Source organism: Antechinus flavipes, chromosome 2 (assembly GCF_016432865.1).
Source record: "Antechinus flavipes isolate AdamAnt ecotype Samford, QLD, Australia chromosome 2, AdamAnt_v2, whole genome shotgun sequence".
In the NCBI taxonomy this organism is placed as follows: domain Eukaryota; kingdom Metazoa; phylum Chordata; class Mammalia; order Dasyuromorphia; family Dasyuridae; genus Antechinus; species Antechinus flavipes.
In genome coordinates, this window is record NC_067399.1 from 343156081 (window position 1) to 343182799 (window position 26719).

Here is a 26719-nt window from a genome sequence, read left to right on the forward strand (position 1 = left end):
TGCCCATCAGTTGGAGAATGGCTAAATAAGTCTTGCTACAAGATTGTAATGGAAGATAATTGTTTATAAAAAATGATGAACAAACTGATTATACAAAGGCCTGGAAATATTTACATGAACTGATGGTGAGTGAAACCAGGAATACATTGTACACAACAGGAAGAATGTATGATGATCAACTATGAAAGGCTTGGTTCTTCTTCAGTGATCCAAAGGAATCCTAATAGACTTTGGACAGAAAATGCCATCTGCAACCAGAGAAAGAACTAAGGAGATTGAATGTACATCAACACATGCTGTGATTACTTCTTTTTTATTTTTATTTTTTTTTATCTTTCCCATGATTTTTCCCATTTGCTCTGATTTTTCTCTTCCAACATAATTCATAAAACAATGCATATTAAAAATAAAGTATTAAAAAAATCCTTATCCAATTAAAAACCTCATTGAAAATTTTATTAGACCAAAAAGAAATCAGAGATTCCATGATACAAAACTAGAAAGAATGAAAAGATAGAAAACCCCAAAATTCTCCTAGAAAATAGGACCAAAAATGATCACTTAAGAATGATTGCTTTCTTGAAAAGCATAATTAAAAAAAAGAAAGATGGACAAATTTCATCAAACAAATGGAAACACAAATGAAAACTCCACAAATATATTGGACAAAGTGAAAATAGAAAAAAATAGAAAATATCTCCCTAAAAGAAGTTCTAAAAGAAAAAGTCTCAGGAATGTCACATCTAAAATCTGGATTACCTAAGTCAAAAAAATATATACCTCAGGCATCTAGAAAGTACCAACTTCAACATCAAAGAACCATTCAGTATCACATAAGACCTATGATTTTCTACTGCAACTGAGAAATCTTGGAATATAATATTCCTGAAGTAATAAGCTTACAACCAAAAATAATCCTGGAAAAACTGAGTATATCCTATGGAAAGGAAAAAAAAACAAACCTGAACTTTAATTAAAACTTCAATTATTTTCTTTTTTCTTTCTTTCTTTCTTTCTCTTTTTTTTTTTGCTCAAGGCAACTGGGGCTAAGAGATTTGCCCAGGATCACACAGCTAATAAATATTAAATGTCTGAAGTGGGATTTGGACTCAGAGCACCTGCCTGGAATCAGGAGAACCTATCTACCATCTAGATGCTCCCCTTCAATTATTCCTAATAAAAAGATTCCATCCTGAGGAAAACTCCTGTACAAACAAGTAAAAAGACATAGATAAATTTACTTAAACAGTTGAAAGGATAGTATGATGATAAAAGGTTTATCATTCTAATAAAGAAGAATCAAAGAGGTAGAACTAAGATGGTGGGATTAAGACAAGTACTCAGCTAGCTGTTCCCTAAACCCCTCCAAATATCTAAACAAATTCTAAAGTGGCAAAAGCTGCAAAAAGATACAGCGAAGCAATTTTGTACCCTGAGACAGCTTAGAAGGTCAGCAAGAAAGATCTGTTGCTCTTGTGTAGAGTGGAGCATTGACCATCACAAGCCATGCCAGCACACCTGTGGGCCTAGCATATCAGGAGCAGAATTTGAGCTGAATCAGCAACGTTCAGAGCCCCCCACACAGAAAGTGTCAGACAAATGAACAGAAGAATATTATAGAGTTCTCTTTGCTAGTACTGAGGCAAGGTTCTGTTGTTTTGGCCATACTCAGATTTGGGGCACAATCCTGAGTGGCAGACCCAGGGTGAGGAACTGCAATAAAGAACAGGCAGGCACTCTATTCACAATTCCAGGGCAGAAAAAAGTGCTTGTGGTCATTCACAGGCCTGGATATTAGTAAACATCTCTCCTCACATCATACCACTTTGCAAGAACTGGTTCCTAGAAATATCTCTGAAACTTAAGATAGTACATGTGGAAGCAGAGTGGAAGAGGCTTTTTTGTTTGTTGGTTTTGGGTTTGTTTTTTTTTTTTTTTTTTTTTTTAGCATAATGGATTTCTTATATTATTTTTTCCCAGTCATACTTTTTAACATTCATTTTAAAACCTTATAGCTCCTGATTCTTTTCCCTTCTCCCTTTCCAATATTGCCAATACATGTGTAGTCATGCAAAACATTTCCATAATAGTCATGTTGTAAACAAAAACATATACCAAAAAAAAACCCCAAAACACTCAAATGAAATGAAAGTAAATAAAGGATGCTTCACTCTATATTCATATATTCATCATCTCTTTTTCTGAATATAGATAACATTTTTCATAAGTTATTCAGGAGTTGTCTTTGATCATTATATTCCTGAGAATAGTCATTCATACCTGATCATCTTACAATATTGCTGTTATTTTGCACACAGTTCATTTCATGTTGCATCATCTCATGGAAATCTTTCCAAGTTCTTCTGGGAATATCTTGTTCATCATTTCTCAGCACAATAGTATCCCATCATAATCACATACCAGAATTTGTTTAGTCATTCCCCGAATTTTGGACATCCCCTCAATTCCCAATTCTTTTTTCTGGAAAAGAGTTGCTATTTTTGGTACATATAAGTCCTTTCCTTCTTTGTTTTCTATCTCTTAGGATATAGACCCAGCAGTAGTGTTGCTAGGTCAAAGGGCATGAATGCCCTTTGAACATGGTTCTAAATTGTTCTACTCGGGGTTACTTGAATGAGTTCACAACTCCACCAATGGTGTGTTGTCTTATTTTTTCTCCACATCTTGTCCAATATGTTATTTTCTTTTTCTAATTAGGAAATCTATTAGGTATGTGGTAGTAGTTGAAAATTAACAATGACTTAAAAGTCAAATAAGTGAGGAAATGGACAAACAACAGAAAAATATTTTGATCACAGAAGATTACTGTAGTGACAAGGAAGATCAAAACATGAACTCAGAAGAAGAATGCCTTAAAAAGTAGAATTAACCAAATGGAGAGACACAAAAATTCATTCAAGGAAAAAAAAACTCCTTAAAAGGTAAAATTGAGCAAATAGAAAGTAGTAACTCTGAGAAATCAAGAAACAGTAAAACATCACCCAAAAAAATGAAAAATTAGAAATCATTGTGAAATATCTCATTGGAAAAAAAACTGACCTGGAAAACAGATTCAGGAGAGATAGTTTAAAAATGATTGCACTACCTGAAAGCCATGATTTAAAAAAAAAGGGGGGGGGGGCCTCTACATCATCAAAGTTGCCTTGATCCAGAAGGTAAAATAGAAATTGAAATAATCCACTTATCACCTCTTGAAAGAGATCCCAAAGTGAAGACTTCCAGGAATATTACAGCCAAATTCCACAGCTCCCAGATCTAGGAGAAAATACTACAAGCAACCAAAACAAACAGTGAAAATATCCTGGAGCCATAGGATAATACAAGATTTAGCAGATTAAAGGATTGGAGAGCTTGGAATATGATAATCTAGAGGGCAAAGGAGGTAGGAATACAATCAAGAATTATGTATATTTAATGAATTAGAAGATTTTTAGCATTCTTGATGAAAAGATCAGAGCGAATAGAAAATTTTACTTTTAAATACAAGACTCAAGGGAAATATAAAAAAGGAAAAGGAAATTATTAGGGACTTAATAAGATTATACATGGGAAGGTGATATTTGTAACCGACAAGAACTTTCATTATTAGGACAGGAGCATATGTAAACAAAGAGTACAGTTTTAATATGAAAGGATAATATTTAAAAAGATTAAGGAATGAAACAGTCAATCCCTGCCCCCAAGGAGAGAAGCAAAAGACTTTTGAGGAGGGACAGAGTGAAAGGAGAGAAAACAATAAATGGAGGAAAGGAAGAAATAGGATAGAGGGAAATAATGTTAGCAAAAGTAATGTGAAGAAAATTTTGAAGCAAGTTTCTCTGATAAAGGCCTCATTTCTTAAACTTATAGAGATCTGAGTCAAATTTATAAAAATAAGAGCCATTCCCCAGTTGATAAATTTGATTATTGGATTAGATATGACCAGTTTTCAGGTAAGTAATCAAAGCTATCTATAGCTGATGAGGTTAGTGGCAGTCAGAGAGTTGCCCCTTATGGTTGGTGCACAGGTTTTTCATGAAAGAATTCATGAAACCCCAAATATTAATTGGCAGAAATGAAAGTTTATTGTTGGGTAGGAAGCCAGTTTTGAAAAGAGACTGACTTCTTTAGTGGCAAAGTCCTAATAGGGAAATGGAGGCTGACACTGAGAAGAAAATGCCTTCTCAGCAGGAAGGGTCCTAGAAGCAAAGCAAGCTGCTTTGGACCTTCTGAAAAGAGTAAGTTCAGAAACTGCCCTTTAAAAGGAGTCTTGAGGCTTTGGGTTGAAAAGGAGGCCAAAGTTTCCAGGCCTAGCTGCTTAATCAGTGTCTAGCCCAGATCTCCAGTCGGAATTAACAACACTTCAAAGGGGTGCTTTTTGCCTAAGATTTCTAATTGAATCAAAGGGTCTGGAATCCCAAAAGATCACTTATCTGGGGGGAGACTTCAAAAAGGATCACAGATCAAAAGGGAACACAGTTTCAGTAAAGGGAATAGTTTCCCTCCCCCTTCATAGCCATATGAAAAAATGCTCTGTTGATTGGAGAAATGGGGATGTGAGATAAATGAGACATTTAATGCATTGTTGGTGTTGTGAAGTTATTTGTCCATTTTGTAGATCAATTTGGAACTATACCCATAGGATGTAAAACCGTGCATACCCTTCATCACAGCAATACTACATATATATGTTCCAAGAGACAAAAAGCAAAATGAAAAAGGACTTATATGTAAAAAATATATATATATAGTTTCCCTTTCTGAGGCAAAGAATTGCCCATCAATTGGGGAATGGCCGAACAAACTGGTATATGATTATGATGGAATACTATTGTTCTGTAAGAAATGATGACTAGGATGCTCTCAGAAAAACCTGGAAAGACTTCTATCAGCTGATATAAAGTGAAATGTACTGTGTATAAAGTAATAGCAATATTATAAGATTGTCAACTTTGAATGACTTAGCTATTCTTGGCCATACAATGATTGAAGACAACTCTGAAGGACTGATGATGCTGTCCATACCTAGAGAAAGAACTGATGGTGTCTGAATACAGATTAAAGCATACTTTAAAAAAAATAGCTTTTTATTTTTCAAAATATATGCAAAGATAATTTTTAATATTCACCTTTGCAAAACCTTGTGTTCCAAATTTCCTCCCTCCCATAGACAGCAAATAATCCACTATAGGTTAAACATGTGCAGTTTGAAGCATACTTTTTAAACTTTATTTTTCTTGAGTTTTTTCCTTTTTTTTTTTTTTTTTTTTTTTTTGGAGGGAGTGTCTGTCTTTTCGTTTATAATATTATGGAAATATTCTTCATGACTACACATATGTTACCCATATGTAATTGCTTACCTTCTCAATGAGGGAATATGAGAAATGAGGAAGGGAGAGAATTTGTAACTTGAAAATTTTTAAAACAAATGTTAAAAATTGTTTTTACGTGAAATTGGGAAAAAATAAAATACTAAATAAGGAATAAACGAGAATGGGGAGAGAGGTTATCTAACTTATCAGAGGTATCAAGTACTCAGCCACACCATAGTCTAAAAAAACATTCCTGAGTGGGACCCAAACCAGATTTTTTTTTCCTTGTTGTTGGGAAATATTTAACAAAATTAAAATACAATAATAAGAAATTAGAATTTTCAAAAGAAAAAAGACCTGTGGGCTGATTGGTTGTTCTGAAGGTTTTAAAAGCAGAAAGGTAGTCTTGGGAAAATGGAGGCAAGTGTTAAAAGGGAGGATAACACTAGAGAGGAGATCTTCCCAAATAAAACAAACTTCCTGATATTAAAGGGGAAATTAAAGGACTCAGTTGGGTAATGACTGAATAAATTGTGGTACGTGAATTCATTTGATTATAAGTGTACCAGAAGATGATTTGAGATGAAAAGGGTAATTTTAGAAAATCATTGGGAGATGATTGAGGCCAGTTTCAATGATTTTTGATGAAGAGAGCCATCTACACCCAGAGAGAGGACTGTGGGAACTGAGTGGATCATAATATAACATTCTCATTCTTTTTTTGTTGTTTTTTTTGCATTTTGTTTTCTTACTCAGTTTTAATCTATTTTTTCTTGTGCTGCAGGACAATTGTATAAATGTTTACCTATATTGGATTTAAGATGTGTAACATATATTGGAATTCTTGCCATTTAGGGGAAGACTTGAAGGGTAGGAGGGGAAAATTTGGAACACGAGGTTATGCAAGAGTCAGTATTGAAAAATTATCCATGCATATATTTTGAAATGAAAAAGCTTTAATTAAAAAAAAAAAAAGAGAATCATTAGAAGTAGTAACTAAGGCAGAGCCAGAAATTTTTTTTTACACTAACAACACTATAAAGGAAAACAATTTTAAAAACTTGAGCTTTCTGATCAAAGCAATAACCAACCATAACTCCAGAACAACTATAATGAAACATGTTGAAAATTTTCTGACAGAAATGAAAAATTCAAAATGCAGAAGGAAACATGTTTTTGTGTAGTACCAGCCATTGTGTGCATTTATTTTTGCTTATGTACCTTTGTTACAAGATTTCTTTGCTGGCTTTTTCCCTTTTTAATGGGAGAGGGATAGGAGAACAGGTGATAGTGATATGGATAGAATATAGAGCTAGCATTTGTATAGTTATTATTATTTGCCAGTCACTATGCTAAGCATTTTACAAATATCTTTGCCTTTCACAGATTAATTTTTCATATTTTCACTGATAAAATCATATCAGTTTCTGATTTTAATCCATTTGATAGGGTGAAGGACTTTGTTGGCAGGAATTTTCTATTTTGGGTCTTTAGCAGTTGCCGCATTTCCAAGAACAATTGCCAGTCTGTGTCTCCAGAGGTTGCTCTCCAGAATAGTAAATGAAGGCACCAGGTCAGAAGTACTGTTCTTGCCAAGTTCTTGGATTCAGGACCTTAAATCATCTCTATTGGGCTCTTAGAGGAGATGAGTGATTCAACTTCTCTACCACTTATTTGATGCTTCCTGTTTCTCTTAAGATGACTTTTTTTTTTTTCACCTTAACTCCGAGGAATGTGGAGTACATTGTAGCAATCCTGTCTCTTTTTTCAAGATGCTTTTTGTTTTAGCTAGGCTGACTTCCCTCCCCTGTAAAGAGTGGCTTTCCTGAATGATGGGTATAAGGCCTGCTCTGGAAACAGGACTAGTTGTCTAGCCCTGAGCTCCTCTGCTTCATATGACTATTAGTGTCCACAGTTGTTGCTGATGGTTATGAAAAGAGTGGGCCCTCCTCTCCTCAAAATAATTTTTCCTTTAATGATGGTTGCAGGTCTGGTATTTTGGGGTGTACATCTTTTCTCACAGCTCTTGGGTTTAAGATTCTGGGCTGTCTCCATTGCAGTTTAAGGGGAAATGATGGTGGAGATGGTGATGGGTGATTTGATTTGCCTGGCAGGTTTTGCCTCCTGTCTCTTCTTCAGAGTACCTTGGCATTTCAGTTTGACCCAAAAGAGACTAAGATATATTGTGGGGAATAGACTGAAAAGGTAGGACAAGGCAAAATCATGTGGTTTTAAAAGCTTGAAGATTTTATATTTAATTCCAGAGATGATAAGAAGGCATGTGAATTTATTAAATGTAGGAATATGAGGGAGGGAAGAATGACCTGACCATATATATGGTTGAATCCCAAATTGGGACTTTATATTAGGCCCACTCTCTTGCACACTTCTGGGAAGGGAATGTTGGGGTTTTCTTTGGTTTTGCTCTCTGGATTCTTGCTCCTGCTTAGAGGGGGTCCTCCTTACATTTAGACCTTTTAAATAAAATGGGCATTTCCATGAATGCAGAATATAAATGCAGGAAACTTCAGGTGTCTATTCTGTACATCTTTCTTTTTTTAAAGAAATTCAGGGGCATCTAGGTAGCGCAGTGGGTAGAGCACCAGCCCTGAAGTCAGGAAGACCTGAGTTCAAATCTACCCTTAAATACTTAACACTTCTTAGCCATGTGACCCTGGGCAAATCACTTAATCCCAATTGCCTCAGCAAAAAAAAAAAAAAAAAAAAAAAAAAAAATTCAGTTAAGTTAGTCTCATAGAGTTCAAGATATCCTTTTGGCTTCTGATATTTTTTCCTTTGCCCCTATCTCTCTCTCTCTTTCTCTTTTTTTTTTTTTTTTTTTTGCTATAAAAATTTCCTTCTCATCCTCTACTCATCAAATGAGAGTGAAAAGTGGGAGACACAAGTTATTGTGAATATTAATAGTTAACAATAACTACATTGATCAGATCTGGAAATGTCTTCTTGTGTTCGAGTCCAAATTATTGCATTAAACAGACTCTTAAGTCTTTCAAAATTGTTTTAGTACAAGTTGTTCCATTCACTTTGCACTGCAACAATTTATATAGGTCTTCCCCAGCTTTTCTTTTTTCTTTTTTTTTTTAACTTAACTATTCTATTTATTTATTTATTTATGTTATTATTATTATTATTATAGCTTTTTATTTACAAAACATATGCATGGGTAATTTTTTTAAAATAACTTTTTATTGATAGAACCCATGCCAGGGTAATTTTTTACAATATTATCCCTTGCACTCACTTCTGTTCCGATTTTTCCCCTCCCTCCTTCCACCCCCTCCCCCAGATGGCAAGCAGTCCTTTACATGTTGAATAGGTTACAGTATATCCTAGATACAATATATGTGTGCAGAACTGAACAGTTTTCTTGTTGCACAGGGAGAACTGGATTCAGAAGGTATAAATAATCCGGGAAGAAAAACAAAAATGCAAGCAGTTTATATTCATTTCCCAGTGTTCTTTCTTTGGGTGTAGCTGCTTCTGTCCATCCTTGATCAATTGAAACTGAATTAGCTCTCTTTATCGAAGAGATCCACTTCCATCAGAATACATCCTCAAACAGTATCGTTGTTGAGGTATATAATGATCTCCTGGTTCTGCTCATTTCACTTAGCATCAGTTCATGTAAGTCTGGCCAGTCCTCTCTATATTCATTGCATGGGTAATTTTTCAACAATGACCCTTGCAACCAACAAAACCCAACAGTAAGAGATACAAAGAGAAATTCCATTCAGAATAACTGTTGATACCATAAAATATTTGGGAATCTATCTACCAAAGGAAAGTCAGGAATTATATGAGCAAAATTATAAAAAAGTCTCCACACAAATAAAGTCAGACTTAAATAATTGGAAAAATATTAAGTGCTCTTGGATCGGCCGAGCGAACATAATAAAGATGACAATACTCCCTAAACTAATCTATTTATTTAGTGCTATACCAATCAGACTCCCAAGAAAATATTTTATTGATCTAGAAAAAATAACAACAAAATTCATATGGAACAATAAAAAGTCGAGAATCTCAAGGGAATTAATGAAAAAAAAATCAAATGAAGGTGGCCTAGCTGTACCTGATCTAAAATTATATTATAAAGCAGCAGTCACCAAAACTATTTGGTATTGGCTAAGAAATAGATTAGTGGATCAGTGGAAAAGGCTAGGTTCACAAGACAGAATAGTCAATTATAGCAATCTAGTGTTTGACAAACCCAAAGCCCCTAACTTCTGGGAAAAGAATTCATTATTTGATAAAAACTGCTGGGATAACTGGAAATTAGTATGGCAGAAATTAGGCATGGACCCACACTTAACACCATATACCAAGATAAGATCAAAATGGGTCTATGACCTAGGCATAAAGAACGAGATTATAAATAAATTAGAGGAACATAGAATAGTTTATCTCTCAGACTTGTGGAGGAGAAAGAAATTTGTGACCAAAGATGAACTAGAGACCATTACTGACCACAAAATAGAAAATTTAGATTACATCAAATTAAAAAGCCTTTGTACAAATAAAACTAATGCAAACAAGATTAGAAGGGAAGCAACAAACTGGGAAAACATTTTCACAGTTAAAGGTTCTGATAAAGGCCTCATTTCCAAAATATATAGAGAACTGACTCAAATTTATAAGAAATCAAGCCATTCTCCAATTGATAAATGGTCAAAGGATATGAACAGACAATTTTCAGAGGATGAAATTGAAACTATTACCACTCATATGAAAGAATGTTCCAAATCATTATTGATCCGAGAAATGCAAATTAAGACAACTCTGAGATACCACTATACACCTGTCAGATTGGCTAAGATGACAGGAAAAAATAATGATGAATGTTGGAGGGGATGTGGGAAAACTGGGACACTAATGCATTGTTGGTGGAGTTGTGAACGAATCCAACCATTCTGGAGAGCAATCTGGAATTATGCCCAAAAAATTATCAAACTGTGCATATCCTTTGATCCAGCAGTGTTTCTATTGGGCTTATATCCCAAAGAAATACTAAAGAAGGGAAAGGGACCTGTATGTGCCAAAATGTTTGTAGCAGCCTTGTTTGTAGTGGCCAGAAACTGGAAAATGAATGGATGCCCATCAATTGGAGAATGGCTGGGTAAATTGTGGTATATGAATGTTATGGAATATTATTGTTCTGTAAGAAATGACCAGCAGGATGAGTACAGAGAGGACTGGCGAGACTTACATGAACTGATGCTAAGTGAAATGAGCAGAACCAGGAGATCATTATACACTTCGACAACGATATTGTATGAGGACATATTTTGATGGAAGTGGATTTCTTTGACAAAGAGACCTGAGTTTCAATTGATAAATGACGGACAAAAGCAGCTACACCCAAAGAAAGAACACTGGGAAACGAATGTGAACTATCTGCATTTTTGTTTTTCTTCCCGGGTTATTTATACCTTCTGAATCCAATTCTCCCTATGCAACAAGAGAACTGTTCGGTTCTGTAAACATATATTGTATCTAGGATATACTGCAACATATCCAACATATAAAGGACTGCTTGCCATCTAGGGGAGGGGGTGGAGGGAGGGAGGGGGAAAAAAAAAAATTGGAACAGAAACGAGTGTCAATATAAAGTAATTATTAAATAAGAATTAAAAAAAAAAAAAAAAACGACACTTGCAAAACCTTCTGTTCCAACTTTTCCCCTCCTTCCCACCCCCTCCTCTAGATAGCAGTAGTTAAATACATGTTAAATATCTTAAAGTATATGTTAAATACAATATATGTATACATATTTATACAGTTATCTTGCTGCACAAGAAAAATCAGATGTAGAAAGAAAGTAAAACTTGAGAAGGAAAATAAAAATGCAAGCAAACAATAACAATGAGTGGAAATGCTATGTTGTGATTTATACTCATTTCCCATAATTCTCTCTCTGGGTATAGCTGACTCTCTTCATTACTGAACAAGTGGAACTGATTTGGTTCATCTCATTGTTGAAGAGAGCCATGTCCATCAGAATTGATCATCATATAGTATTTTGTCGAAGTGTATAATGATTTCATTTCACTTAGTATCAGTTCATACGTAAGTCTCTCCAGGCCTCTCTGAAAGCATCCTGCTGGAAATTATCCTACAGAACAATAATATTCCATAACATTCATATACCACAATTTATTTAGCCATTCTCCAATTGATGAGCATCTATTCAGTTTCCAGTTTCTACCCACTACAAAAAGGGCTGCCACAAACATTTTTTCACATCTGGGTCCCTTTCTCTTCTTTATGATCTCTTTGGGATATAAACTCAGCAATAACTTACCTGCTGGATCAAAGGCATATGCACAGTTTGATAACTTTTTGAGCATAGTTCCAAATCGCTCTCCAGAATTTTTGGATTCGTTCACAATTCCACCAACAATGTTTCAGTGTCCCAGTTTTCCCATATCCCCTCCATCATTTGTCATTATCTTTTCCTGTCATCTTAGCCAATTTAAGTAGTGTGTAGTGGTATCTCAGAGTTGTCTTAATTTGCATTTCTTTGATCAATAATAATTTAGATTTTCATATGACTATAAATAGTTTCATTTTCTTTGTCTGAAAATTGTCTGTTCATATCCTTTGACCATTTGTCAATTGGAGAATGGCTTGATCTCTTATGAATTTGAGTCAATTCTCTACATATTTTGGAAATGAGGTCTTTATCGGAACCTTTGATTGAAAAAATGTTTTCTCAGTTTATTGCTTCCCTTCTTATCTTGTCTGCATTAGTTTTGTTTGTACAAAAACTTTTTAACTTAATATGATCAAGATTTTCTATTTTGTGATCAATAATTTCTAGTTCTTCTTTGGTCACAAATTCCTTCTTCCTCCATAGGTCTGAGGTAAACTATCCTATGTTCTTCTAATTTATTTATAATCTCATTCTTTATGTCTAGATCATGAACTTATTTCAACCCCATCTTGATATATGGTGTTAAGTGTGGGTCAATGCTTAGTTTGTAGCATACTAGTTTCCAATTTTCTCAGTAGTTTTTGTCAAATAGTGAATTCTTACCCCAAAAGCTGTTCCCCAGCTTTTCTAAAACTTTCATTTTTTTTAATAGTGCAGTAATAGTCTATTATATATTATATATTTTAATTTACTTAGCCATTTCCCAGTATAAAATGAGCTACTCCCAAATTTTCTTGTCCATTTGGATCCTTTTCCTCTTACTTTGATCTTCTTGGACTATGGACCCTGGTAGTGGTTCTGGTTTAAATTAGGAGTTTAATCTTGGAAAAACTTACATGAACTTCTGCAGAGTGAAATGAATGGAATCAAGAGAACAGTGTATATAGTAACAGCAATATTGTATGATGATCAACCATGAATGACTTAGGTATTCTCAGCAATACAGTGACCAAGACAGTTCTGAAAGATTTATAATGAGATGAATATAGAGGAGCTTGGAGAGACTTACATGAACTGATGCTAAGTGAAATGAGCAGAACCAGGAGATCATTATATACCTCAACAATGATACTGTATGAGGATGTATTCTAATGGAAGTGGATTTCTTCGACAAAGAGAAGATCTAATTCAGTTCCAATTGATCAATGATGGACAGAAGCAGCTACACCCAAAGAAAGAACACTGGGAAATGAATGCAAACTGTTTACATTTTTGTTTTTCTTCCCAGATTATTTATACCTTCTGAATCCAATTCTTCCCATGCAACAAGAGAACTGTTTGGTTCTGCACACATATATTGTATCTAGGATATACTGTGACCTATTTAACATGTATAGGACTGCTTGCCATCTAGGAGAGGGAGTAGAGGAAAGGAGGGGAAAAGTCGGAACAGAAGTGAGTGCAAGGGATAATGTTGTAAAAAATTATCCAGGCATGGGTTCTGTCAATAAAAAGTTAAAATTATTAAAAAAAAAAAAAAAAGAAAGAAAGATTTATGATGTTATTCATCTCCAGAGAAAGAATTGATGGAACTTGAATGCAGATTGAAGCATATTTTTTTCGTTACTTTGTTTTTCTTTTGCAACATGACTAACATGGAAATGTTCTGCATGCCTGCACACATATAACCTATATCAAATTGTTTGCCTCCTAAGAGGGGGAAGTAAACAAAGAATTTGGAAGTCAAAAATTTTCAAAAACTAATGTTAAAAAATGTTATACATGTAATTGTGAGAAAATATTAAAGGAGAGCTTAATGATCTTTGGATATAGTTATAAAGTGTTTCCCAGAATGACTGGATCATTTTCTATCTCTGCTGCTGTATTCTTTGGGTTTTAAATACGATATTCTTCAAAAATCCTAGAAGCTGTTCAGTACCTTTTTTTTTAAATTGAAGCTTTTTATTTTCAAAGCATATATATACATGGGTAATTTTTCTAACATTGCCCCTTGCCCCCCATCCCCGCCCCAGATGGCAGGTATTCCAATACATATTAAATATGTTGAAATACATGTTAGCTCCGATATATGTACATATTTACACAATTATATTGTTGCACAAGAAAAATCAGATAAAGAAGGAAGAAAAAGACTGAGAAAAAATACAATGCGAGCAAATAAAATAAGGAAGAGTGCTATGTTGTGTTCCACACTATTCTCATGGTTCTCTCTTTGGGTATAGATGGCTCTCTTCATCACTGCACAAGTGGAACTAGTTTGAATCATCTCAGTATTGAAGAGAGCCACTTCCATCAGAATTGACCATTGTATAGTCTTGTTGTTGCCATGTATAATGATCTCTGGTTCATTTCACTTAGCATCAGTTCATGTAGGTCTCTTCAAGCCTCTCTAAAATCATCCTGCTGGTCGTTTCTTACAGAACAATAGTATTCCATAGCATTCATATACCATAATTTATTCAGCCATTCTCCAATTGATGGGGATCCACTCAGTTTTTAGTTTCTTGCCACTACCAAGAGGGCTGCCACAAACATTTTGGCACATACAGGTCCCTTTCCCTCCTTTAGTATCTCTTTGGCTGGATCCAAGGGTATGCACAGTTTGATAACTTTTTGAGCCTAGTTCCAAATTGCTCTCCAGATTGTTTGGATTCGTTTATAATTCCACCAACAATGTATCAGTGTTCCAATTTTCCCACATCCCCTCCACTATTCATCATTATCTCTTCCTGTCATCTTAGCCAATCTGACATGTGTAGTGGTATCTCAGAGTTATCTTAATTTGCATTTCTCTGATCAATAATGATTTCAGTACTTTCATCTTACTCCAATTTAAGTATAGGCTTGATAACTGCTATTCCTTAACCTTGAGCCTTTCAGACTTCCATCCTGCTTTTAGCCTGGGTGATCCAATTGCATGCTTGAAATTGCAGGCTTGGAATTCTAGTAGACTGTTGGCCCTAGCCCCTTCAGTTAGGTGGAGCTAGCTTAAATTCTTAACACTCAATTTTAATCAGATTTGTACACCAAACTGTTTGCAAACATATTATAGATAGATCTAGCCACTTGTAAAGTCTTAGGCTAGACATAACTCCTTACCCCCACCCCCTCCTATCCATCAGTTTAGTCTGATATGAGAGATACAGGTACTACTAGGTCTTACTCTGCTGCTTGTTAGGTATTCATCCTAAGTTACCTTAAGAGCTAGAATTCTTTTTTGCCATTACATATAGCTGCAGGTCCTAGTGTGGTCTCTGTGCTAGAAGAATCTTTTTATACCTTCCTGAATGGGCCATCAGCCCAGAGCTTGCAGGCCTCTAACTCTTTGCTGATGTAGGCAGGAAAAAAATCTAGTTTGCTTTTTTTGATTTTCGTTGGAGAAGTCAGGGAAGAGAGCAGTTAGGTTGTATTGTTTCTTCTTATTCACCATCTTTGCCAGTTTCTGCTCTTGAAACATTTTTTTTAAAAGTATGTTTTAAAAGGCTCAATATTGAACAAGAATGGAAAAGGACCGAATTGTTCCAAGGAAATTGCAAAGCTGTTTTGTTGACCCCTAAAATTTTACTGAACAAAGCCTTCTTTTTTTTTTTTTTTTTTTTAATTATTTTATAATAATTTTTTATTGACAGAACCCATGCCAGGGTAATTTTTTACAACATTATCTCTTGCACTCACTTCTGTTCTGATTTTTCCCCTCTCCCTTTCCACCCCTTCCCCTAGATGGCAAGCAGTCCTATATATGTTAAATATGTTGCAGTATATCCTAGATACAATATATGTATACAGAACCGAACAGATCTCTTGTTGCACAGGGAGAATTGGATTCAGAAGTAAAAATAACCTGGGAAAAAAAACAAAAATGCAAATAGTTTACATTCATTTCCCAGTGTTTTTTCTTTGGGTATAGCTGCTTCTGTCCATCATTGATCAATTGAAACTGAGTTAGGTCTCACAAAGCCTTCTTTTAAAAACCTTTCTACTAGTGTTGCTCTATGGCCTTAAGACAGAATATTCTTGACTGCAAAGTATGATCTATAGAGACCAATGAAGAGATGCTTGGTGTTTATGAATAGCATATAACCATTGAGAATATTTGAAAAACATGCATAAAAGATGTCATCAGGGAAAGGCCAGAGAGATGACAGGTATAAATAGCCAGCGTAACAGGATAGCATATTATATGCACTCCTTGACGGTAAACTTATGGAAGGATATGGATAAGGTATAGAAGCAGCCAGAAATGCATTGAAAAATACACTGGGGGAAAAAACTGAAGAGATTTATTGAGTATGGTCACTGAGGTCCCTTCTCTCAACTTTGATTGTAGAAGTATTTCTTCCCAACTGTATAGGGAAAATGTCAGGTTTAAAAAACTGATGTCTCTAAAATAGTTTCCTTATTTGTCCTATCTTTTTTTGGAAAGATAACTAATATTCAGATTTTTTTATTTCCTATCAGGACGAAGAAAAATACTGAAGGTGATGTTCCTCCTTCTATGTCAGGGAGTTGTGCTGTTTGTGTAGATAGGGTGCTATACTTATTTGGAGGACATCATTCGAGAGGCAATACTAATAAGGTTAGTGATTTCAAGAAAATAAAATTCTCTTTTCCCTTGTTTAGAAGCATTAAGTTTGTGGACACCAGTTTTTTTAGGTTGTTCAAGTAAAGTTAAAGGATTTATTAGTCTACCATTTTTCTTTAATTTAACATGATTATCTTTAGTATTTTGGCTGCAAAAATTTATACTTTCAGCCTTAAAAAACAAAACAAAACAAAAAACCCTGATAAAATAAATATCTGTGTATTATCTACTGGTTAAACTAAAATTTATTTTGGAGGTAGTTTTATTCCTTATAATTCAATGTTAGTGTACCATTTTTATAATAGAGTATTATAATACATAGGTGTAAAGCACTAATTTACAAAGCATTTTCTACACAGTTCTGTGAGGGAGTAATAACATGCTTTTTGACACAATTTGGAGGAAAAAAGAAACTAGCTCTGCCAACGTCAGTGAAAGGAAGTAATAGTAGGTTGTATAGGATGTAAAGGATTGTAGTAATTGGATAGGATGAGAAGGTTACAGAGTTTAAATGAGATAAAGTGGGAAATAGCTGTAGATATTGGGGGAAAAGTTTGTAGATGGAGTGACAGACTTTTGGTAATCTGCATTAAAATACCTAGCTGTATTCTGTTGCAAATCTCAGACTAGTAATATTGCTCTATAATTATGTCCAGTCTCTTTACCCTCATTTTAGTTGCCTAAATAAAAATAATTTTTTTTTTCTTCTTCTAGTTCTACATGCTGGATTCAAGGTCTACAGACAAAGTGTTACAGTGGGTGAGAGTTGATTGTCAAGGAATGCCGCCATCATCAAAGGACAAACTTGGTGTCTGGGTATATAAAAACAAGTGAGTTAGGAGCATTAATGAATTGTTTACATAAAAACCTCTTAAGTTTATAATGTGTCCTTTATCAACTATGATAGTAACTGAACATAAAAAGTGTCTAACCCTTAAAAACCTAAAAGTTAACATTCTCATCTGAGTGAAGTAAATATCAAAAAGCTACCTTATCAACATTTTGAATGTGATGCAAGAAAATGAATCACTAGTGAATAAGCTAGAAGGTATAGTTCATAAAATGTCTTATTTTTATATTACAGGCTAATATTTTTTGGAGGTTATGGGTATTTACCTGAAGACAAACAACTGGGAACTTTTGAGTTTGATGAAACATCTTTTTGGGTAAATGATTTTTAAAATTATTTGATTCAATATTAATAACTGATTGTTGATTCAAACTGAATTATTGATGACATCACCCTTTCCTTCCTTCCATTTTTAGTATATCTTGTTAATCAAACTGTAATTATATGAAGTCAACACTGGAGTACAAAAAAGGGCAAAAAATAATCCCTTTAAAGAGCTCATAGTGTGCAATTTAGTGTGGATAAGCATGTGGCAACCAAAAGTTAGGAAATAACTGAATATGGCCAAAAGCAGTTAAATTTAAATTTTTATCTTATTTAGAACTCAAGTCATCCCAGAGGATGGAACGATCATGTACATGTTTTGGACACTGAAACTTTTACCTGGAGGCAGCCTATAACTATAGTAAGTTGCTTCAGAACACTAAACTAATTTTTTTTTTTTAAATCACAATTTTTGATAAAGTACAAGGAAACAGATTGAAGAAAGATTTCCCCCTTCCCTTCATTTTTTGGTTATATGATATAATCTGGTTTTGTAGTTGTTAAGAGAGTAATTGATGTGGCTGATATCTACAGATTTGGTGTTATCTTTCCTATATAGGATGTAAAGGATTGTAGTAGGTTGGATAGGATGAGAAGGTTACAGAGTTTATTTGAAATAAAGTGGGAAATAGCTGTAGATATCGGGGGGAAAGTTTGCAATTGGAATGACAGACTTTTGGTAATCTGCATTAAGATAACTAGCTATATTCTCTGTTGCAAATCTCAAGACCATTAATATTGCAGGAAGTTAAGATATATAGCACTTTCCTCTCCAGGTAGTACTTTTCCCAGTTGTTTGAAAATGAATTCATTTGTTTTATAATTCTTAAGTAATCTATTTTTTCTATTTAGAAAAAAAAGCTTTTAAGAATTCTTTCTTCATTAGTTCAAAAAAACAAATAATAAACTGAGATGAATAAATGCCAGTTTATAGTACAGGTTTAATTTTTATTTAGACAGTTGGTTTAGTCTTCCTGTCTCTTCACTTTAATACTGCTACTGACTGTTTTTATTTACTCAGCTTCAGATATGGTTCTATTAACAGTATTCCCATTCTCAGAAACAACCATTTTCCATTGTCAGCTTAGTTTTATATTTAAAAGTTTGTTAACAAAGCTTTCCTGTGTGATGCTTTTTGTAGGGTAAATCTCCTTCTCCTAGAGCTGCCCATGCCTGTGCTACTGTTGGAAACAAAGGCTTTGTATTTGGAGGCAGATACCGGGTGAGTATATCTTTTTCTAAATTTTGGTTTGCTTTTGGATTATTTAGAGTAACTTTTTTCCCCCTCCCTTACTTAGGACTCCAGGATGAATGATCTTCATTATCTTAATCTGGACACATGGGAATGGAATGAATTGTAGGTAACATATAACAGAAAAATCCTTCTAAGTAAAAAATAATTTCAGTGTACGTGTTTTATTTTTTTATAATGTTATCATAATCATTTATTGAGGCAAACAGACTTTCTAGCTAGACTTTCTGTTTTAAGGACATCTTTATGATTACTAACTAAAAATTTGCTAACACTAATTCATGCCAATTTGTAATTTAATTAAAGGGAAGTGGGGAAAAAATTAGAAAAATTAGAAAAATTAGAAAAAATTAGAACACTCTTATTATTGCAATGATTGATTATAACTGTTTTTTACTTTTTCAGAATTCCACAAGGTCTCTGCCCAGTTGGTCGTTCTTGGCATTCTTTAACACCAGTTTCTCCAGATCATCTTTTTCTCTTTGGCGGGTTTACCACTGACAAACAACCACTAAGTAAGTTCGTTTGATGCTTTTGAGCAGAATGTGTGCCCCTAACTTTCCACAGGAAAAGAGTATGCAAACAAATGTAATTTAATTAAATATATTGTTCTAAAAAATTCAGAGAGTCATTTATAAATAGGAGTCTCTGCCTCGATGTGTTTGATAGGTTGCATTTAATTTTCCTATCCATATTTTTTTGTCTAATTTTCATAGAGTGTCAGTTTTGCAAAGGATGGATGGGATTTGTTTAATTATTCATTCCAATGAAGAGGGAAAAAGTACAGCTTACAACAAAATGATATGCTTAAGGGTCTTTTTGTTCCTTTGGCTTTGTTATTAGGTGATGCCTGGACTTATTGGATCAATAAGAATGAATGGATGCAGTTTAAACACAGCTATGCTGAAAAGCCAAGGTATAAACAAACGGAACACTAAAGGACAACTCAAATTTCAACTGGGATCATCTCAAGTTGGTGATATCCTCATAAGAAATAGGGAAGTTGGGAGGAAGGAGAAAATGTTTTGAGTTGGAAAGTTAACAGAATCAGGTATAAGTGCTGAACAACCATTTTAAGAACAGATTTTTAAGAGATTAGGGCTGGATGTATAAGGTCCAGGATCCAAGTAGAAACAATTTCATCAGTTAAATCACTAAAGAAGAGAATAGAAATGACAAAAAGAAGGTTCAGGATAAAGCCATAGAAGGAAACCATTGCCCATCTACCATTTCTTAAAAATAAACTGGTAAAGCAAATTGAATAAAGGGGCTAGGCAGTACAGTGACTAGAGGACTGGCCTTGTAGATAAGAGTTCAAATATAGCCTGAGACATTTAAATATCTGCCATGTGACTATGAGCAAGTTAATTTTGACCTCCTCCCAAAAAAGCTAAAGAAAGAAAATTGAGTAAGGGTTAGATAGGAAAATTCAAGATAAATAACAAAGATAAGTAAGGGATGAGAGACAGTAGCTAGGAAGGAGAGATAGTCAGCAGTACCTAGAATTGTAGAGAGACTGAGTAAAATTAGAATTGAGATAATAAAGGTTAAATAAATTTAAAGGTTAATAATAAATAAATAAATTTAACCTTAAAATTAAGGTAGAAACATTTGAGATAGGTCCACTGATTATATCAGTTGGGAAATGAAAAAGAAGAGAAATATAGAATAGTAGGTTGAGGAAATGTCAGAGTAAATGATATTATTGAACTGGGAAAAGTTCAGTAAGCAGATCTGTTAGGATTTTTCTAGCTCATCATTCAATCTTTGTCCCTTATGTAAAGGAGTAGGTGCTAGGGATTCAAGACTATTGTGGAATCAATCCCCTTTTTATAGAAGTTAGGGGGTCAGGCAGTGTTTCTAATTCTGTTCCTTTATATATAGAGGAAATCAATGCTAAAATTCAGATAATTTAAAAGGCACTCACAGATTGATTTTCACATTCTTAAAGAGAGGAAGATCCCCAAAGAATATAGAGATCAGAGTATTATTATGCCAAAAAAGACAGTGGAGAATACATTAATACCAGTCTATATACCTCTACTTGCTCATGTCTATTAGTTGTTTTTATTGGTTTACAAATTCTTTGCTGATTATAAAGCATTTTAAGCAGTGTCCAAGTTCTGTCCAAGTTCCCTTGAATTTTAAAATCTATGCTCTAAATTCAGCCTTATCTCTTCCAAAACGGTGCCATTCATACATATGTTGAGTAGAAGATTCCTTGGTAGATGAAATCAATGGTAACTTTAATGATCATATATACTTCAAAGAATTCACTATCATGGATGATAGATATCCTGTATAAAATTCAAATGGAACCAGATTTGTAAGACACTAGGAAAAAATATTTTTACCACCCTTAATTAGATGCGCTGTTTTTTGACATGGAGTCTATCATCTCTGTAGTTTCTTTTTCTTCCTTTTCCTGTGTGGCATTCTTTTACTCTAATCTTTTGATAAGTGTAATATTTCTCATCATTCATTTGAAATGCTTTTTTCCTCAATGAAATCTTACCTTCCACTTTTTTCAGGAATTCTTTGTTGCCAAACCTTCAGTATTCCTGCCATTTAGTTAAAGTATAGTGCCTCGTGCTGGGAATATATAGAGAGGCAAAAAGCAGACCATACACTCAATAAGCTCACAATATAATGGGAGGGGATAGAGGGAGCAGCTTGCAAACAATGAGATATAAACTAGATATAGACAGGATAAAATTGAGAGAAAAGGCACTATAACTGAGAGATTTGAGAGGTTTTCTGTAAAACCTAGGATTTTATCCAAGACTCTGAAAGCCAGGAAGCAGAGATGAGGAGAGAGAACATTCTAGACCATGCATAGCTAGTGAAAATTGCAAAAGCTGAGAGATTCTGGAAATGGAAAGAAGGCCAGTATTATCTGATGCTAGCTAGCTTTTTTCAAAATGATCACTTTTCTTCTTTCTCCTCAAAGTTGCTTAACAACAGAAAAATCACTTTATATAAAATTTTACTACTTTAAAAAGGTGAGATTTTGAAATGTAATTTTTTTCATAAATCTGTCTCATAATTTATGAGCACTAAGCACTGTATCTTGAATAGAGAAATTAAATCCATAAATTGCCCACATATAATAAATCATACAGGGTCAGGCGGGTTTTGAACTGCAGTTCAGTATTTTTTTTCCTGCCTCCTTATTTGCCTAGATAAGGAATGATGATATAATTCAAACTTTGAAAAACTAACAGGAAAGATGAGTTCTAATAAGATAGCATTTTTCTTTTGAAAGATTTTTCTTTCTTTTCTTTTCTTTTCTTTTTTTTTTTAAAGATTTTTCTAAAACTTCAAATGTCATTCACAATTCATTCTATTCCCATGTTTAAAGATTAAGATAATGGACAATTGGAAACTGATATATTCATTGTTGACACAAAGCTTTATAAACTATCTTTATCTCACCTTATTTTAATTTAATGAACAATTCTTAGATATTGTGAGATGCCGGAGTTACAGTGACAAAGACAAAACTGTCTCCCTTGAGGAAGCTTATAATCTGCTAGGATAAGACACCAAAAAGTATTATAGCAATTTGAAGGGAGAGGTTATTTAGGAGTTGTGATACCCGAACTGAATCTTGAAACTAGAAAAAGTAAGGTACTGTATTCTAGTTATAAGAGAGAGTTTATAAAGAGAAGTAATGTGAAGCTTAGTGAACATAAAGTCCAGTTTGTCTGGAAAATAGAGTGGGTAATATGAAGCATATATAAGGATAGATAAGAACTTTTGTTGATGACCTTTATACATTAGGCTAAGAACTCTTTGTGACACATTTTTCTACAAAAGACTAACATGAATTGTACTATGCCTTAAGATTTTGACAGCTGTGTGGACGATCCATCCATCATACTCCATCTCTGAAAGGAGATTATTGTAATAGTGTAGAAACAGTTGAAGAGAGATGTAGAAAGAGAACTGCCAAAATTGGTAACTGGAATCATATTTCAGACAGATAACCTGAATGGGATCCATGTTTAGTATCTTAGTTGAAATTTTTTATTTAATAATATAGATTACATATGTGATATCACATGCTAACCAGATGGATCCCATTCAGGGTGTCTCTGACATCAAAACATTAAAAGAAAAAGGGGGAAAATTAGTCCCCCTAAATATATATATGACAGAAATGTGTATTTTTATTATGGAACAGTTTTTTAAAATTTTATCCTCCTATTTTGATGTGATAAGAATGTAGCCATGGGGAGGGGGAAGCTTGCTTCTTCACTTCTTCACTTCACTTTCCTTACATTCTCAATAGTGTAATGGGAAAGAGATGGAAAGACTATTTATTGAAGGAGAGGCATTTTTTTTTAATTTGAAATGTTTTGTTCTTTGCAGATTATGGCATACAGCTTGTGCAAGTGATGAAGGAGAAGTGATTGTTTTTGGTGGATGTGCTAACAACTTGCTTGCTCAGCACAAAGCAGTACGTATAGTTTTCTTTTTTCTTTAATTTTTTTTCCAAGATGATTTTTTAATTCTCAATTCAGTGACTAAAACATATTTTTTAAAAATCTTTTAGGCTCACAGTAATGAAATACTTGTGTTTTCAGTACAACCAAAATCGCTTGTAAGGTAAGCTAAGAGGGAAAAAATGCAATTTTTAATTGGTTCATTTCTCGTAAATATTTGTGAAAATAAGTTGGGTACTTGAGAGATGGTGTTAATAAGCAGCATCACTTATATATAGTTTTCTTACCTCCTTAATTTTTTTTTCTTGTAATTTATTATAATTTAGTGTGCTTTAACAGGAATACCTTTTTTTTCTTCTCTTCAGATTAAGCCTAGAAGCTGTCATTTGCTTTAAAGACTTATTAGCCAGCTCATGGAACTGCCTTCCAAAGCACTTACTTCACAGTGTGAATCAGAGGTTTGGTAGTAACAATACATCTGGATCATAAGACTCTCTACTGGTCATGCCTCCAATAAATCTTGCATGGACAAGCAAAATTCTAAAAGGTGTAATTAATTTCAAAAAGTGGCATCATTTGTAAGCTGTGTTGTTGTTAGCTTTTTTGGCTTAAATTTGCATGTGAATGGCCTAGAGAACCTATTTTTGTGTCTGAAGATATTTGCAATAAATGTACTTAATGCAAATGATTTTCTTCTATTAGAGCAAAAAGAAATAAACATATTGGACAGAAAGTCCAAGAACGGCTATCACATATTCTTATTTAATTACTCTAATTAAGGGCATAAACTTAATAGAATCATCTCACAATATTAGGGAAGCTTACAACTAGACAACAGATAAAATTAGTTTAATTGAAATTTAACTTTCAAGGTCACGGGATTTTGACATCATTCATAAATGAAGAAGGGAAATGATAGAATATGAATACCCAGTTAGTACATAATCATATCATAATCTCTCCTGAGAGAGTTTAAATGTCAGCTGGAAAAATTTTAAGTGCTTCTCAGGTATGAGTTAAGAACTGAGTATACTAATCATCTTCTGGCCTGAACAAAAGAATCCTGAAAGGTTGGAAATATATCTATCTAATTCTGAGAGAGGAGAGAATTTTACAATTTTAGTAATTGTAATTCCTTAGCTTTAGATACAACACTTTTGCTTGATACAAACCAGTGGATGTGGGTAGCAGCATAGGATAAATTAGGGAGAGCAGAACAGGTGAAGGCAGAAGGAACAATGAATCATAATCATTTTTATAAACAGATTCAAAGGAACTCCAGAAGTGACTGGAGAAGAAAATATTGCATATGAATACTCTGTTACAATACAAATCAACTAGTAATTAACATTAGGAGAAACACTTTTCCAACGGGTTCCAAAAACATTTGTTACAAGGTAACTTTAGTCTGCAGCATATGTACTATCTCAGTATTTCAACATGAAATGAAGGTTCACTTGTGACCTAAATTTCACACTGACTTAGGTGAATAGATAGGTGTGTGTGTGTGTGTGTATGTGTGTGTGTGTGTGTGTGTGTGTGTGTGTATATATATATATATATATATATATATATATATAGTGTTGTACAAAATTTTATATAAACTTACAATTACGATAACTGTTTTTTTCTATTTGAAATGGAGAAAAAGTTTTGTAGAATGCATAGTATGACTTGCAACTAAGCCACTTTGAGCATTTAAGTACCTTTCAAAATATATTATTTCATCTCAGTTATTTTTCTTCTTTGCATTAAGCAGATTGGGTGCAGATACTTTCACTTTTCCAGGAATATTTCTTGATAAATCAGTGTCCTAAAAATATAAACATATTGTATTTATACTTAAACTTTCAAATTCTATAGACATGAAACATATTTATAATTACTATTTTAAATCTGACTTGACTATATCAATAAGAGGCAGAGTCTGTAAGAGAGATCATCAAAGAAAACTCACCTTTACACTGCGAAATAAATCTTTTTCTCTTGCTGTTGCTTCTTTTGAATGCATGAAAGTATTCAAGGCAGTTTTAGCAGCTATAAAAAGAAAAGAAAAAAAAGTTGAACTGATTTCCATTCAATTCATTCATCACCATTTTTAAAAACAATAAGCATATAATTTTATATGCCATATGAAACTATAATAATTCTAAAAGAATTAGAGGACAAAAATACCTTTTCCCTTTTTTTGGACTCCAGGAGTAAGTTTCACTTTGTATCTTTAAAAAGAAATTGCACATATCACTAAATTGTGTAGCAATTTATGAGACATACTTTTTTTTGTTAACTTGAATAGGCTAATGGTGACTTACTTATAGTTGGTCATGGTGGTATAAGGGGCACATACTGGTATAGCAAAAAGCAAAACATCTTCAGAGTGGGGTTGTCCTGTTAAAGAATCCAGCAGGTTCTCCTAGAAAGCAAAAACTCTTTTGAAATGGGACTTTTACATTGGAAACTATAATAATGTGTATCTCCCTTAAATCATTTTTATGTTGTTAAATGTAATTTAGGAGAGTGCAACCTGATTTGTTTTCTCCAAAGAGAACCAAGGAGGTACCTTACATCCTTACAAGGATGCCTGTTTACTTTGTTTTACAGTAGCATCACAAATTTAGAACTGAAAATAATCTCTGAGTCTTCAGAGGTCCACCTATCTCCTTTTACAGATTAAAAAAAAAAGCCTTGAATTAAAAATATTTATCCAATCATAACTTCACAGACTGACAATAAAAATATGCCTGCCACCTCACACCAAAGAGATGGATTTGTCTAGTTGTGGAATACTTGCAGTATTCAGTAACAGTATTGACTGTTAAAAGGAACTTCTAGTGATGAGGGGGAGAGATGGGAAATAAGTTTTAAAAAGAAAAATACATTAATAAAATATCTAAAGAGCAAATAATTTTTAAAAGCCTTAAGAAAACCACTCAGCAATTATCATAACTGTGTCTACAAAAAAAAGAAAGAAAAAAGGTCTAGGAGTTCTTCTGTTGTGGCAAGGAATGGAAAATAGACAAGGTGCTCACAGAAATACTTTTGTATTATAAGAAATAATGAAGGGTCCTTTTGGTCTCCTTTTTCTTTAACAACACAACAAATATGGAAATATGTCTGAAGGGATCTCACAGGTTTAACTTATGTTGGATGGCTTGCTGTGTTGGGGAGGAAGGAGGGAAGAAAAAAATATGGAACACAAAGTTTTACAGAAATGTATGTTAAAAACTCTGCATGTATTTGGGAAAATAAAATATTATTTAAAACAAAGGACAAAAATAAATAAATAATTAAGGGTACAGTTTCAGCAAAACCTGGGAAAATTTCTGTGAACTGATCCAAAATGAAGTAAGCAGACCCAGGAGAATAATTGTTACAATCAAAACAACATTTCGGATTTCAAACTCTGGAAGACTTAGCAATTCTGATCAATGTAACAACCAATCACATTTCCAAAGAATTCATAACAAAATTGTTACACCTTCCACATAAGAGATGAACTCAAGAGTGCAGACTAAGAGGGGTGTGGGGATATGTAT

At 33.7% G+C, this 26719-nt stretch overlaps 2 protein-coding genes across 5 annotated transcripts in view; one reads left to right on the forward strand and one right to left on the reverse strand.

The window, feature by feature from the left end:
- KLHDC2 (kelch domain containing 2) overlaps nucleotides 1-23929 on the forward strand; it is a 42380-nt gene extending 18451 nt beyond the window's left edge. For all 3 annotated transcript variants that reach the window (XM_051977923.1, XM_051977925.1, XM_051977924.1), the window contains 11 exons: nucleotides 16186-16303; nucleotides 17024-17139; nucleotides 17394-17475; nucleotides 17761-17844; nucleotides 18625-18705; nucleotides 18782-18840; nucleotides 19141-19250; nucleotides 19579-19651; nucleotides 23110-23197; nucleotides 23294-23346; nucleotides 23549-23929. In XM_051977923.1, coding sequence (XP_051833883.1) covers nucleotides 16186-16303; nucleotides 17024-17139; nucleotides 17394-17475; nucleotides 17761-17844; nucleotides 18625-18705; nucleotides 18782-18840; nucleotides 19141-19250; nucleotides 19579-19651; nucleotides 23110-23197; nucleotides 23294-23346; nucleotides 23549-23672 — 988 coding nt within the window. In that variant the 3' untranslated portion in view covers nucleotides 23673-23929. The remainder of the gene's footprint in view (nucleotides 1-16185; nucleotides 16304-17023; nucleotides 17140-17393; nucleotides 17476-17760; nucleotides 17845-18624; nucleotides 18706-18781; nucleotides 18841-19140; nucleotides 19251-19578; nucleotides 19652-23109; nucleotides 23198-23293; nucleotides 23347-23548) is intronic.
- NEMF (nuclear export mediator factor) overlaps nucleotides 14996-26719 on the reverse strand; it is a 78556-nt gene continuing 66832 nt past the window's right edge. The window contains exons 30-34 of one of the 2 annotated variants that reach the window (XM_051977921.1): nucleotides 25496-25596; nucleotides 25359-25402; nucleotides 25141-25220; nucleotides 24890-24996; nucleotides 14996-15568 (exon numbers count right to left, since the gene is read on the reverse strand). In XM_051977921.1, coding sequence (XP_051833881.1) covers nucleotides 24913-24996; nucleotides 25141-25220; nucleotides 25359-25402; nucleotides 25496-25596 — 309 coding nt within the window. In that variant the 3' untranslated portion in view covers nucleotides 14996-15568; nucleotides 24890-24912. Of the gene's footprint in view, nucleotides 15569-20783; nucleotides 21033-24889; nucleotides 24997-25140; nucleotides 25221-25358; nucleotides 25403-25495; nucleotides 25597-26719 lie in introns of those variants that run through there. The other variant, XM_051977922.1, reaches the window with a different exon arrangement.